The sequence below is a fragment of the Notolepis coatsorum genome, assembly GCF_963971535.1.
Source record: "Notolepis coatsorum genome assembly, chromosome: 5".
NCBI classification, from domain to species: domain Eukaryota; kingdom Metazoa; phylum Chordata; class Actinopteri; order Aulopiformes; family Paralepididae; genus Notolepis; species Notolepis coatsorum.
In genome coordinates, this window is record NC_140169.1 from 124,960,280 (window position 1) to 124,975,663 (window position 15,384).

Consider the following 15,384-nt stretch of genomic DNA (forward strand, 5'->3'; position numbering starts at 1 on the left):
CGCCGGGGATGCAGATCTGCTGTTCTGGTACCCTGAGGGACTTGTGCTTTTTTCGGGGGGAATAATGCCGGGTCGGCCCGGGTGTCACAGGGTTAGGCGTTATGGAGACCCTTTGTTGGGTACATGTTGTACTCTGCACTATCGTAATGGCTTACGGCCATACCAACCTGTACACGCCCGATCACGTCCGATCTCGGAAGCTAAGCAGGTTCGATCCTGGTTAGTACTTGGTTGGGAGACCGCCTGGGAATACCAAGTGCGGTGTGCTTAGGGCTGGTTCTCCATTATTTTCGCTCCTCTCTCACGCGTGGCGAAGAGGGGGCTGTTGGGGTGGTCTTGGACCGCCTCTGGTAACCCTGTGCTTCGCGAGCCGCGGGGCCCGGTCCGAAGTAATGTTTCGTCAACCCGTAGGCCTGGAAGAACCCTTTTTTGAAAACTGAAACACTTGTACTGCGGTATAGCCAGTGTATACCCGCAGATGTGTTCTGGAGTTTTTTCTTGAGGGGTTATAGGAACAACCACCGTCTGTGTACCGAGAGGGTGGTTGATTCCCTGGTGTGTTGGAGCAGAGTCAACTCCCGGGTTACCCGGTTGAGTGTGCCCCTGCACGTTCATGACGTCTGCCAATCATGTCAGCCTTCTCTGCCTCGACCCCTCTGGGTGATTTTTTTTAATGGAGGCTTTGTCATGGTGATCAACAACGCCAGCATATGCCCCTTCCGCCGGGGGGGGCTGTTTTTCAGCTGACTCCTTTGGCGCCTGTCTTGTCCGCAGTGCTCCAGGCTCAGGTTACAGCCTGCTGCCTGGTTTCCCCGGTGTGCTGCCTGCTTCCGTTGGTTAACCTTTTTGTGTGCTTACGGCCATGCTGACTGCCTGTTCTGCAGGGTCAGTGTGCCAGGCGGTGTGCTATTGGGGGGAAAGGGCCCGCTCTTGGAGGGGCCTTATCCGAATACGCTGGCGATGTGGGGGGCAGTGTCACTAAGTGACCGCCTGGTGGGGTCCTGATGCCTGGCGTCATTGACCTCTCCGGGCCCCCTTTTTCCAGGGGATCCAGTCCCTTCAGTGGGTCTGGGTCTTCCTTCGCGCTCCGCTGCTACAGCCTTGCCACGGGGTTGGGTTTGCTCTTGACCCCGTGGTTTTGGGGGCAGTAACGAGGTTGGTCCTTCTGTTCGTTCCCTGGTGGCATGCGGGTTGTGCGTGTGTGTAGTCATTGGGGTCAAGCCACGGTCTGCTCACCCTGTGCGTTGAGTTGCTTGAGTTCCTCTTCGCACGGTCGGATCCGTCTCCCTCCCGTAAGCCTCCAATAGGGGGGGTATCCTCCATTAGGGAGGGTCGGGGGGCTCGGTCCTCCCCGGTCTGATGGTTGTGGGGGGCCTCAGCGGGGTACATTTGTCGGGCTATGGCTCCCGCTCAGCCTCTCTTGTGCAGATGATGCTGAGCGAAAGCCATAATGAAATAGAACGTAAGGTTATGTATATAACCAAGTTCTATGAATTATGGCGACGCTCAGCATCAGACGCCGCTGCGGCCCTTGATCTCGCCTTGTGGTGAACATTTGGGAAGGAGGCGAGTAGGTGACCACACACCTGCTTATGAAGGTAAGCAGATGGGGGTGTGGCCAGACGAATGTTGGGATGTAAAGGTACATGGTGGAATTTTTTATTCAGTGCACGTGCACGAAGTGAAGTACAGTGCAGATGATGCTGAGCGTCGCCATAATTCATAAAACTTGGTTATATACATAACCTTACGTTATAAGGAGTGTGGATAGTGATTTCCAGAGTGGGGGAGGAGGGGGGTCAGTGGTGGGTCAGTGACTCACAAAGTAATGTTTGTTTGTGTTATATATTGCTAAACGATTCTACAGTATGAATGAAGAGTGACTATGGAACTCTGCATTGTCATAATTAGCTTCAACATAGTACTTTTTTAATAAATTAACAAATGAATGAAGTAAACTTAATTTTGTAGTTACTGTTTGACTGCTTGCATTGCAGTACTGTAATCCCATTGACTGTTATCAAATGTATAATTACCCCACCATCGACCCATAGCATCTTTTCAGTAAAAATTATATATTCATGACCTATAACATAGGTCATATAACAAACCGATAGAACAACTTTACAACAGAGCATTGAAGGTATATGACAGGAAACAGTACTCATACCACCACTGTAAAATCCTGGATGAGCATCAAATTAAAAATTTTGAAAACCTCAGACGTTATAAAAGTTCCTGCTTTGTATATAAATGCCTGCACAGATTAGCCCCTCCCCCTCTCAAGGAGTTTATCCACGAGAAAAGGAACACTGGATTAGCCACTAGGTCAAACACCAGAGGGGATTGTGCAGTGGCGAATCCTTATGGAAGCCAACGGAAGCCATGCCTCCCTAATATTAAAATATGAATTAATATCAAATATGAAATATAAAAAAAAAATATATATATATATAATTTTTTTTTAATATAGTTTACATTCTTTTTCATCTGTGCATCTGTGTTATAATTTTTTTATTTTTTTTTAATGTCTCCCTCTTCTCCTTCTCACTCCCTCTAACACACTGTCAGACTCACTGTGCTCACTGCAGCTAGTATAGGAGAGATGCAGTGGGTAGGTCTCTTTCTCCAGGCTTCCAGCATTATAGAGTCCAAATCCGATCCTAGCCAATCAGATTCGAGCTGACTGCCACACCCTAAAAGTTTAAAACGGGGCTGAGAGGAAAACACTCAGCATATTTTCCCCTCTGCACTCTGAACATTGTATTAACCCGTAACTGTTCCCACGGGCCGAATATTGCCCCGATCCTCGCGAGATTAAATCCACGGGGACCTCTCGGCGTGCCGAAGCTTTTCCTAAATCACTTCCATCATCGAAAACGAGGGGAAAAGGTCGGCTCGCGACCCTGAATAAAAACGCTGTATTAAGTGAGCCTATTATGGGATCCACGCGAGCTTTCTATCGTGGAAACATCTGGGCGTCCCGCAACTTTTACTCATTCACATGTAGCCCCTAAAATGCTTAGAAAAGGAAAACAGAAAGCGTGGAATAAACTCGCCGAAACGGAAAAGTGTCCCACGGGCGCGCCGTGATTCCGATCCGCGTGAAAATATTCACGGCCATAGAGGAGACCGTGGGACACCTTTTTGCAACCGAATATGTGTCTCGAATTTGCTCCCACGCGGCGCGCAAAATCGTAAATGAACCAATGCTCCAGCAGTATTAATGACCCTGATGTAAACAAGACAAAAGTCTTTCTCTGGTCTGCATCCCCTTATACAATTGTGTGTATTGAGCCGTACTGTATTGTACCCATTCTGCAATCTGTTAAATAAATAAAAAGAAAGTTTGACTGGCCGCCGAGCCATACTGTAGTGTACATGGTGACTGCTTGACTTAAAAAAAATAATAATATTAATAAAAATATTTAATAATTTTTTTTTTTATAATTTTTTTTTGGCTTCCCCTGTTATTTTACCCACGCGACGCCACTGGGATTGTGAGGTCCATTTTAGAAAGACCGCCTTCAGCAAAAATGTTCTATCGATAAAGGGAAGTGGAACATGGAACAGCCTTCCGGTCCCCTTGGGAATGTACCACCCTGTCCACCTTTAGGGGCCAACTCAGGAAATGGCTGTTAGACAGCCAAATATGCACTCATTAGGGATGTTAGTGATGTTGTACTGACTGAATGTCATGTTAGTGTGGTCATGTCAGTGAACTACGGGTGGAAATTAGCCCTGTGCTATTCCCGGCATATTTACGTCCTTATCAAGTTTCAAGTTTCAAGTTTCTTTATTAGTTGTCATACAGAAGTACAGAATACTTTTATACAAAATGCTTCTTTCTGTTACACTCCAGAGACTGTGCTAGACAAAAATAGATAAGTATAAAATAAAATAAGTATAGCAAGTAAAAAATAGAAGTCATGTACGTGGACACAAGTGTTCAGTATGTACATAATGTACAATGTTCAATGCAGAGTAGAAGTAACTGAGTTACCATACAATATACTATACAATATACTAATATACAATATACTATATAGTGCAAAGCAGATGGGATGAGGTACAATTTAGGTACAATTTACAGTAAGGTGTAATGAGGTATGGGTTGTAGTGCAAATTCTTTACCAATACATTTAAAGTGTGTTTAGGTGTTCTAAAGTGTGTAAAGTGAGTGCTGCAGTGAGTTGTTTGTTTAAGTGAGTGTGTGCGTGTGGATGTGTGTGCTGTGAGTGCATTTGATGGTTGTTACATTATTGTTCGTTGTATCATGCTGTGATGTTATGCATACACTCATGTAAATGATGTTCATTAATTTGCATTGTCCTTAATAAACCAATCTTAATCTTAATCTAGGCTACTTTAAATATTTAAACCCAGCCACTGTTATAGTGTTGCACACGTGTTGCTTAAATGACAATGCCATGAAACCTTGTTTTGTTTTGTTGTTTAAATGAAAAATTATGTTTTATTAATGGATTTGACTGGTTTGGTGAGTCCACCACCATCTAGTAGCAGGAATCCATGATGCGCTTCATGCTCATGAACCTCATGCCGCTCATGCCCATGTTCATGAAGTTCCTGTACTCTCCAGGCCTCATGTACATCATCTTGCCTCTGTAGTTGGGCTGCTCGTACATCAGCCAGTGGCCGTCCATCACGTTGCAGGACATGCAGTTGGACATGCGGTGACGATCCATGATGGAGTCACAGTCGTCCATCAGCTCCATCATCTGACCTCCGAAGTTCTCCTTCTCATAGATCCTCATCCTGTAGTTGCCATGGTGATAGGGGATCATACGGCAGGACTTGATGTTGCCACTCATGCCCATCATGCTCATGTAGTCGGAGTACTCGCCCCTCTTCATGAAGTACTGGTTTCCCATGAAGTTGGTGCGGTCGTAGACCATGAAGCAGCCCTTCTCCACCCTGCAGGACTGGCACTTGTTCAGGTAGGAGGACATGTCGGGGCAGTCGCTCATGCACTCATAGGAGCGGCCCTGGAAGTTCTTTTCCTCGTAGAAGGTGACCTTACTCATCATGTTCATGTTGGTGGAGGAGGTCATGTTGGCTGGTGAGCTGCTGCTGCTGCTGGTGGTGGACTGACTATACCTGGTGCAAGCCTTTCTTTTTATACCTGATTACCCAGAGGTCTCCATTGTGAAAAGACCCTGACCCAGCAACACAATATACTGTAGAAGCCCATAGAGCACTGGGGCTCATCTACGATTTAAACTAGTCCCCCAAAAAACTATTAGAGAGGTGTTTTATTGTCATACTGTACATACTGTAAACTAACCAGTGCTACCTATACTCACATTGTTTCCCTTAACTTATTAAATAAATAATATTATATTATTGTTCCCCCAACATAATTGTGTCTATTATGAATAAGAACTGAAAATTAGTTTTAAAAAGTTTAATCATTTAATTTCACCTTGTTTATTCACGGGTTGTTTTGTCTCACAGATTTTTTTTTTTTATCTGTTAACTACATTGTTGCATAACTCGTAAATGTTCAGACAAGTTTAATATTTGGGTATTTGTGTTCTATAACTTACACCCATTCAACAAGACGCACTGTCTTGTGTCTATTAGTTCCCACATAGACCATATTAATGATTATATAAATGAATAAATTAATGAAATAGACTTCATTTTGTATTTACTGTTCGACTGTGTGCATTGAAGTAACGTAATCATGTTAATTGTTATCAATATCATTACCCCACCATCAATCATAAAATTAGACATTCCTAAATTACCCATAACATAGGTTACTTTAAATCTTTAAATCCAGCGCCTGTTATAATGTTGCACACATGTTAATAATGACAATGCCATGAAATCTTTTTTGTTTTGTTGTTTAAATGAAAAAATATATTTGATCAATGAATTTGACCGGCTTGTCAAGTCCACTGCCGTCTGGTAGAAGGAATCCATGGTGCGCCTCATACTCTTTTGCCAATGATTTGAATCAACAACAATACAGTAGATTTGATCCTGGACATGATACAGCGTGTGACAATGTATAGAGTGCCATTACTGATTATGTAAATGTATAATTGTATCAAGCTCAATGAGAATGATGTTGCTGCCTGCCTGGCTAGAGTCAGGCCCAGTAAGACCCCAGGCCCTGGTGGTCTGAGGGGACTCAGGGGAGGGTACTTAAGAGCTGCATTTTCCAACTTAAATCTGTCCTTACTAAACTGTTTCAGTATTTACTTGATGAACATGTTGTACCTCGGTCAGGGAAATTGTCTACAATCATCCCTGTACCTAAAAAGGCTGTGGCCTCCTTACTAAATTATTTCAGACCATGCAGTTGCTCTGACCACTGACCAGTATTCTGAGCAAGTGTATGGAGCGGGTCATAGTCCACCACCTGACAGCAGCCATAGGCAACTGTCTGGACCAGGGGCGTTTTTAGGGTTAGAAAACATTGGGGGCTTCAGCCAGTTTTTTTTTACACACAGAAATACTAAATTTTTTAGTAATTAGAGACGAATACTGAAGAACTAGATTAGAGGTTTTTAAAGTGAGGTCCATGTCCATGAGAGGGATCTGGGCAGTCCCAATAGAAAATTCAAAGTTAACAGGACCAAATCATCAGTTTCTTATTTATTTATTTAACCTTTATTTAGCCAGATAAAACATTGATCTTGTCCAAGAGGAGTACAAATATACATATATACACATATACATACATACATATATACATATATATATATACATACATACACACATATACACCGATAACAAAATAAAAACACAGTTAAGAATCATACACATAAGCAAATAAACAAACAAACATATGCACAGCCTATGTACAAAAGAAATAAACAGTTAATCTCTAGTCTTTACAGTTTTCTTCGATTGCATAAACACTCAAATAAAAAGTATTACACAATTATCAAAACCTTACACTCAAGGAGCAAAACATAGGCCCATATTTGCACCCCTATAAGCACAAAGTCAGCCTCACACTTTTTGCAAAACAATACACAGTGATGTTTGTCTGATATTTGCTGAGCTTACAGTGTTATGCACACTGTAGTAGCATGAAAACTGGGACATGTTTTGTTGTGATTCTCCATGTTGACTGATTTGCATCAGTCTGCATCATTGATTTGGGTAAATGGAGAGAAAATGTTTTTTTTCATCAGTCTGCATCATTGATTTGGGTATATGGAGATAAATTAATAATATTTTCATACAGCATTGGTCTTGTGTAGTGTTTGGTGAATCTATTGTGTTGTGAAGGGCCAGATTAAACCGAATATATATATTTATTTATATATATATATTTAATTGTATTTGTATATTCTCTAATATTCCCTGATATCCCTTGTATATTCCTTGTACAATATGCATTGAATATCCATTCTAGCCTACTGAACATCCCATAATAGTCTCCATTCTAATATTGGTCGAGACCTTGGTGCCAGGCTGCCATACCCCTCAGACCCAGTTCAAACGTACCGCTCCACATGTACGAACAAGTCCTAGTTCCGCGTAGGAATCTGGCTACCGCACCACTAATGGGACTATTTGTTCATAGTGCGTATATATACTGCGCTACTAAAGTAGGACTTCCTTTTCAGTCCAGTTTCTTACCCTCCAATAGAGTCACAGACGTAAAGCCTCCCCGCGACGCCACGTGTGGGAGTAAGGCCAAGTTCGCCTACCATCGGTATTGAGACATCGTGTATATTAATATTTGAATAGTCATATTTGGCACTATATCGTCGAGTTGGACGTAGTCTATTAAGCTAATAATAGTCTGTTAATATATAGTGCTTCGTGCGGTGAGAATACTACCGTAGTCAGTACCCCATCGTTTCGGGCAGAGAACTGGCTGCTTACCCAGGGTGGTTGACCCCACGTGAAGCTGCACCCGAGGAGCCCCAGAGCCGACGAGCGTGTGGACCTGTATACCGGATTATTCTACCGACGACAGCCCGCCTTCCCAGGCACGGATTATGCTTTGTATACATTGATTATTCCATGGATAAAGACCCCCGACACTGCCGTGTGTTGGAACCCCCCCCCCTGGAGAGGACGCAAGGTGAGGAGACGCTCTGCAAGACGAGGTCGCTTCACGTCTCTCCCCCGTGGACCGGAGAGAGCCGGCCCACAAAGAGTCCACCTGCTTTCATCTGTGGTCCAAGGATCGCCGGCGCATTGAACGGCACTACAGTGGGTTCACCTGGGATACCCTTGGCCGGATGAGGCAGCCGGATTCTACCCCCCCCCCCTTCCTACTCCTGTCGGCTTACAAGCGACCGGATTAACCCCCTCTAGTGTATCCAGTATATAATCATTAAAGTATCATTGCTGTTATTCCTTAAACTATTCCAGGTCGTATATGTACCACCTGCGCCTTCAGAGATTGGACATTCTCTATTGATATACCGACGAATACTCTTGCCATAAAAGTGCATACTAATTCCATTCATAAATGTGATTGATTTGATTAAGTGCTTGTTCTACACACCATCGCTGTGTAGAAATAAAGACCTGTTTCTAATTCGTACATTTGTGTTGGATCCGTTTCATCTACGTGACAGTGTTCATCATAATATATTTATGCCGTGTACTGGGTGGCCGAATATTAAGTACAAAGGTAGTGGTAGTAAGTATCATATCTAGTAATACAGTCAGGGAATTGTACCCCTCAGTTACAATTGGTCCTTCGAGCCGGATGGTAATCAGTGTAATATTAATATAGTGTTATTAATATTGAAATGGCCTATGATGAACACTCCACGAAACTATCCTCCTAACCAACGCCCGCAGCGCGAACGACGGCTCCCTCAGTACTTAGAGGCTTACGCTGTCAGTCAACAACCTAGTCTTCTACTAACAGTAAACGCGGTAAAACTAGAAAGTAAAAGTATGTCTAACCCCAACGCCCAGACTACCCCGACCATAGAGGCCCCTACGGGCTCTAATGTAACTGACCAAGTTCACGGTGGGGACCAGTGGGAACCAGACATGACTTCACACCCCGCCAGTACTGAAGAAGTAGTCCCCGATGAGTCCCGGGAGGAATACAACGCTACCGAGAGAGAACTCGGCACGGAAGAAGACGGGGAGAGCACCGGGGAGATAGAGCTCCAAGGCTCCGCAAGGAGTACCCCGAGGGAAGGCTCCCCTATACAACCGCCTTCTCCCAGCGAGGCAGAGAGGACCCTACAGCAGGCCTTCCTCATCAGCCTGAACGCCGCTGCTGAACGCGACCGACTGCAGATCCAGCAGCGAAGCGAACACGAGCAGATACGTCTAGAAATAAGACGCATTCAGATGGAAGAGAATGTGGCCCGAGAACGAGCCGGTGCTCAACGGGACGCAGCGCGCGACAGACAGCAGTCGCAACTAATAGAACAGCTGATCAGACGGACAACACCCTCTCCCTCCGCCAGAGGCTCCAGGAACTCTTCTAGACACACCTCCAGGGCGGCATCCCCTAGCCGAGTAAACAACCCTGAACTTGACCAACAGACGAGGTCTATACCCCCCACAGACCACCTCCCCCCACCGGTCCAAGCGAGACCTAGCAACCGGGAAGGAGCAGCATATCCTGTGGAGAGGCTAAACCAGAGACTACAAGCACTGGATGACCTAACTGAAGACGAAGAGGAAGAGGAGGAGAACCACGCCCGACGACAGCAAAGTACCCTACCGGACCAGGAGGTCCGGTACAGCCCAGGCTATACTCCCGCGGAGCTGCGCTACAGACCCCCGACTCTATACACGGGTGAGCACGACGCACGACCCGCACCGAGGAACAGCACCTGGACAAGCGGGCCATGGTACACTGCCGGTACCAGCCCATACCAAGGAGCGGGAGGAGACTCGCCTAGGAGGCCTCTCCCCCAACGCTCGCCGATGTATCCACAGTCAGCGTCATACATTGGCACGCCTATGGTACCCGACTTCACCCAAGAGAACCGGGCCCAGTATACAGAACTCCGCATGTGTCTGGAGACCATGTTGGTGGATGTATTGGATGAACGCCACAAATACGCCATCCTACTGAAGCACTTAAAGGTGCCCCGCGCACATAATATAGCGCTCGCCTACGCGACTTCCACCACCCCATACACAGCAGCGCTGGTAGCATTGGACCAGAGGTATGGGCGCATATGGGATTACGTGATCCAGGAGATCCGACACATCGACCGCTTACCCCCAGCAATAGACAATCGAGCACTGGACGACCTGTCCATCAGAGTGCAGTCCCTGGTAGGGATGTTGGGAGCGCAAAGAGAGAAGGGGAGGCATGAACTTTACGCCAACTCAAATGTGGAAAGGATTCTGGAGAAGCTGCCGCCCGCTCGTCAGGAGCGCTTTAGGCGGCAGAGGGACCACAGAGACCCGAATGGCCCCGAACCGAACCTCCTCGATCTAGCGGACTTCCTGGCGAGAGAAGTCAGCAGCCTACGGCTAGATACATTCGGACGGAGCACCCCTGGCTCCAGAGAAGGAACCAGACGACTAAATGATGGAAGAAGATCGGTGACTGTGATGCACCAATCGGAGTCAGTACCGAGCAGCAGGAGCCACAGTACCCCCTCCAGAACGGAGAAGTGGAAGATAGTGTGCCCCTACTGTGAGAAAGAACACTGGCTAGCGCAATGTGACTCCTTCCCCAAGCTGAACGCGGAGGAAGCAAGTCAATGGATAAAGTCCAACAAGCGCTGTTTTCGCTGTGCGCGCTCACACATGGCAGCCGAATGCCGCTTAAAGAAAAGGTGCACCAAGTGCGATGGAGCCCATCTGGACATACTTCACGACAGTAACAGACGGCGCCCTTCACCCGCACCATCCAGCCGCAAAGCGAGCGTCATGTACATCGATCCCGCCAGCAGCAGTGGAGCCCGAGTACTCCTAAAAGTAGTGCGTGTGACACTAAGCTACCAGAATAAAGTCCTGGACACTTACGCCGTCCTCGATGACGGGTCAGAGAAGACCCTGCTGCTCGCCTCCGCTGCGGCCCAGCTAGGGCTGCGGGGAAGCGAAACCCAAATGACAATTCGGACAATAAGACGAGATTTGAAGACGATAAAGGGCGAGAATATCTCATTCTCTATCGCAGCAAGCGGCCAGCCTGAGCGACGGTACCAGATTGCAGACGCTTTTACCAGCCAAGAAATAGGACTGTCGCGGTACACATACCCCGTCGCCAAGCTGATGGAGAAATATGCACATCTGCGCAAGTTACCGATCCCGCTCATAGACAATGCTATGCCGACCCTGTTGATAGGCTCCGACCATGCAGACCTCATTGTCCCGATAGACCGGGTTCATACCGGACCTCGAGGCTGTCCTGCAGCAGTCGAGACCCGTTTGGGATGGACTCTCCAAGGCCTGCTCGCCAAATCTCTCAACCGAAGTACAGCCACTAGATGTCTCCACTCCCGAGTCACAGAGGGAGAAACCGCACTCCTGCAACACGTAGAGCGGCTATGGACCTTGGAACAAATGCCCTTTAAGAACGGAAAGAAAGACATTCGCTCTAAAGATGACATTTACGCCATTCACCTCCTCGAGACAGGGACCAAGAGAGTCCCGGTCAACGGCGTGTTGAGATACGCCACGCCACTCCTGCGGCGAGAAGGAATGCCTACTTTCCACGCCAAGACAGACGCCACAGAACGGTACCTGCTGAACACGGAGCGGCGCTTAGCCAAGAACCCCGCCCAAGAGAGTGTATACCGCGCTGAGATTGAGAAGCTCATCACAGCGGGACACGTCACAAAGATGGACATTAAAGAGGCTGACCAGACCACTGAATCGTGGTACGTGCCTCACCACAAGGTCCATCACAACGGTAAAGACCGCATAGTATTTAACTGCAGCTACCAGATCGGATCCCAAAATCTGAATAAAGAGTTACTGCCCGGTCCCACACTCGGCCCCTCCCTACTCGGCGTTCTACTCCGCTTCCGCCAGGAAAAGGTGGCCATCAGCGGGGACATTAAAGGAATGTTCCTGCAGGCGAGATTAGTAGAGGCGGACAAGCCCCTGTTACGGTTCCTATGGAGAGAGAAGCCAGGAGATGAGCACCCAGCCATCTACCAATGGGAAGTCCTCCCCTTCGGAACGACGTGCAGCCCCTGCTGTGCTACATTTGCACTACAGAAACATGTAGCAGAGGACCCAGCAGCGGACGAAGAGGTCCGACACAGCGTAAAGAACAGCTTCTACGTAGACAACTGTCTACAAAGCCTTTCAACCCAAGAAGAAGCCGAGGCTCTCCTGATTAAACTCCGCGCCTCATTGATCAAAGGCGGCTTTGATCTCAGGCAGTGGGCCAGCAGCGATCCGCAAGTACTGCGCAGCCTCTCCTCCGAGGACAAGGCAGCCAGCAGCGAGACCTGGATGGCTACAATCCCGGGAGAAGCCCAGGAGATGACCCTGGGATTGGTGTGGCGATTCAAAACAGATTCGCTTCACTACAGACACAAGCCCCTGACTACGGAGCAGGGAAGGCCGGCGGCGGCGCCGACCACCAGACGGAGTGTGTACACAACACTCGCCCGACAATATGACCCGCTAGGATGTATTCTACCGTACACCACCAGGGCAAAAATGATTGTACGAGCATTGTGGGACAAGGACCAGGGCTGGGACGACCCCATTCCCGCACACCTTGCATCCACCTGGAGAGAGTGGGAGATGGAGCTCCACTCACTCCCAGGCGTTAATATGCGCCGAAGCTACTTCCCACCCACGGTGAGGCCAGAGACATGTAAAATGGACTTACACGTCTTCAGTGACGCCTCAGAGGTCGCATACGGATCAGTAGCCTACTTGCGGGCCCAAGACCAGGGGGGAGAGATCTACACAGCATTTGTCCTCGCCCGCTCGAGAATAGCCCCACGCAAGCAACAATCTATCCCACGTCTAGAGCTCTGCGCAGCCCTAGCCGGAGCGCACCTAGCCACGCTCATCCAACGTGAGCTCACCATAACGGTGTCTAGAACAATCCTGTGGTCAGATTCCACGACGGTACTCGCCTGGATCAAATCGGACTCATGCAAGTACAAAGTCTTTGTGGGAGTCAGAGTCACCGAGATTCAAGACTTAACCGAAGGGTTAACCGGAGAAACAGAGTGGCGCTACGTTGATACAAAACAGAACCCAGCTGACGTCATCACCCGGGGGATGCCCCTGGATGACCTCACCCGTCGCAATGTCTACAGTGACGGCCCCGCATTCCTAAGACTCCCGGAAGGACAGTGGCCCATGCCTATCCCGAGGGAAGCAAGTCCAGAGGAGGTGGAAAATAAGAAGTCTGTGTTCTGTGGATTGAGCACCGTAGCCTCCACCGACCCTAACATAGACGATTGCACGTCCATAGAGAGTGCACAACAAAGAACATTCCTGCGGTACCACCCGGAGTGCAAGTCCCCCGCTGATATGTCAGCAGCTAACTACGAGGAAGCAGAATTGCTTCTACTGCAGCGAGCCCAGAGAGACTCGTTCCCCGATGAATTGGCCTGTCTACAGGGAGGAAAGCCCGTCCCATCCGACAGCAGATTAATTCATCTGGCCCCCGAGAGCGACGCTCATACCCTCATCAGAGTGGGTGGTCGCCTACGCAGAGCCCCCAATCTACCGGATGACATTAAATACCCGATCGTATTGAACAGCCGACACAAGGTCACAGAGCTGATTATAAAGAAATACGATGAGGATGTACATCACGCAGGAGCAGAAAGAGTCCTCACGGAGATTGAGGGAGTACTTAACTCGAAGCCCCTCGGATATGTCTCCAGTGATGTGGCGGATATCGACCCAGTTACCCCCAACACACTCCTGATGGGGCGGCTAGATCCTGCATTACCCCAGACAATGTACCGGCCTGAAGAAGCGAACGGCCGACGAATGTGGAGGTACAGCCAAGTATTAGCCGACAAGTTTTGGAACAGTTTCCTACTGCACTACCTACCGTCTCTACAGACCCGACAGAAGTGGGTAAAGGAGAGAGACAATTTGACAGAAGGAACAGTCGTCATGATTATTGATCAATCACTGCCCAGAGCTATGTGGCCGGCCGGCCGCGTAAGCAAAGTGATCACCGGTGCCGACGGCAAGGTCCGAGCAGCTGAAGTGCTCGTCCAGGGTCGCACTTACACCCGTCCCGTGGCGAGGCTCATAGAACTGCCTCGACTCCCAGACACAATCGATGATGACCATGACCCTACAACCCTATGACTTTGTGAAGTTGACTGACCCCTACAGCAAACCCTTATGTGTAAATAGACAACGCGATTAATCTGTCTCTGTTTAACTGATTAGGTCTGGGACCAATCAGGGGGTGGCTGTTGTGAAGGGCCAGATTAAACCGAATATATATATTTATTTATATATATATATTTAATTGTATTTGTATATTCTCTAATATTCCCTGATATCCCTTGTATATTCCTTGTACAATATGCATTGAATATCCATTCTAGCCTACTGAACATCCCATAATAGTCTCCATTCTACTATTGGTCGAGACCTTGGTGCCAGGCTGCCATACCCCTCAGACCCAGTTCAAACGTACCGCTCCACATGTACGAACAAGTCCTAGTTCCGCGTAGGAATCTGGCTACCGCACCACTAATGGGACTATTTGTTCATAGTGCGTATATATACTGCGCTACTAAAGTAGGACTTCCTTTTCAGTCCAGTTTCTTACCCTCCAATAGAGTCACAGACGTAAAGCCTCCCCGCGACGCCACGTGTGGGAGTAAGGCCAAGTTCGCCTACCATCGGTATTGAGACATCGTGTATATTAATATTTGAATAGTCATATTTGGCACTATATCGTCGAGTTGGACGTAGTCTATTAAGCTAATAATAGTCTGTTAATATATAGTGCTTCGTGCGGTGAGAATACTACCGTAGTCAGTACCCCATCGTTTCGGGCAGAGAACTGGCTGCTTACCCAGGGTGGTTGACCCCACGTGAAGCTGCACCCGAGGAGCCCCAGAGCCGACGAGCGAGTGGACCTGTATACCGGATTATTCTACCGACGACATCCCGCCTTCCCAGGCACGGATTATGCTTTGTATACATTGATTATTCCATGGATAAAGACCCCCGACACTGCCGTGTGTTGGAACCCCCCCCCCTGGAGAGGACGCAAGGTGAGGAGACGCTCTGCAAGACGAGGTCGCTTCACGTCTCTCCCCCGTGGACCGGAGAGAGCCGGCCCACAAAGAGTCCACCTGCTTTCATCTGTGGTCCAAGGATCGCCGGCGCATTGAACGGCACTACAGTGGGTTCACCTGGGATACCCTTGGCCGGATGAGGCAGCCGGATTCTACCCCCCCCCCCTTCCTACTCCTGTCGGCTTACATAATAATAATAATGCAG

At 48.0% G+C, this 15,384-nt stretch overlaps 1 protein-coding gene across 1 annotated transcript; it reads right to left on the bottom strand.

Annotated features, from left to right (window-relative positions):
- Window positions 1-4,514: 4,514 nt before the first annotated feature.
- LOC311229119 (gamma-crystallin M2-like) lies at window positions 4,515-5,072 on the bottom strand (the record flags this gene model as incomplete). The annotated part of the gene is made up of 1 exon (XM_084315138.1): window positions 4,515-5,072. One exon carries the CDS (start codon window positions 5,070-5,072, stop codon window positions 4,515-4,517), a length of 558 nt encoding a protein of 185 aa, XP_084171264.1.
- Window positions 5,073-15,384: the final 10,312 nt, after the last annotated feature.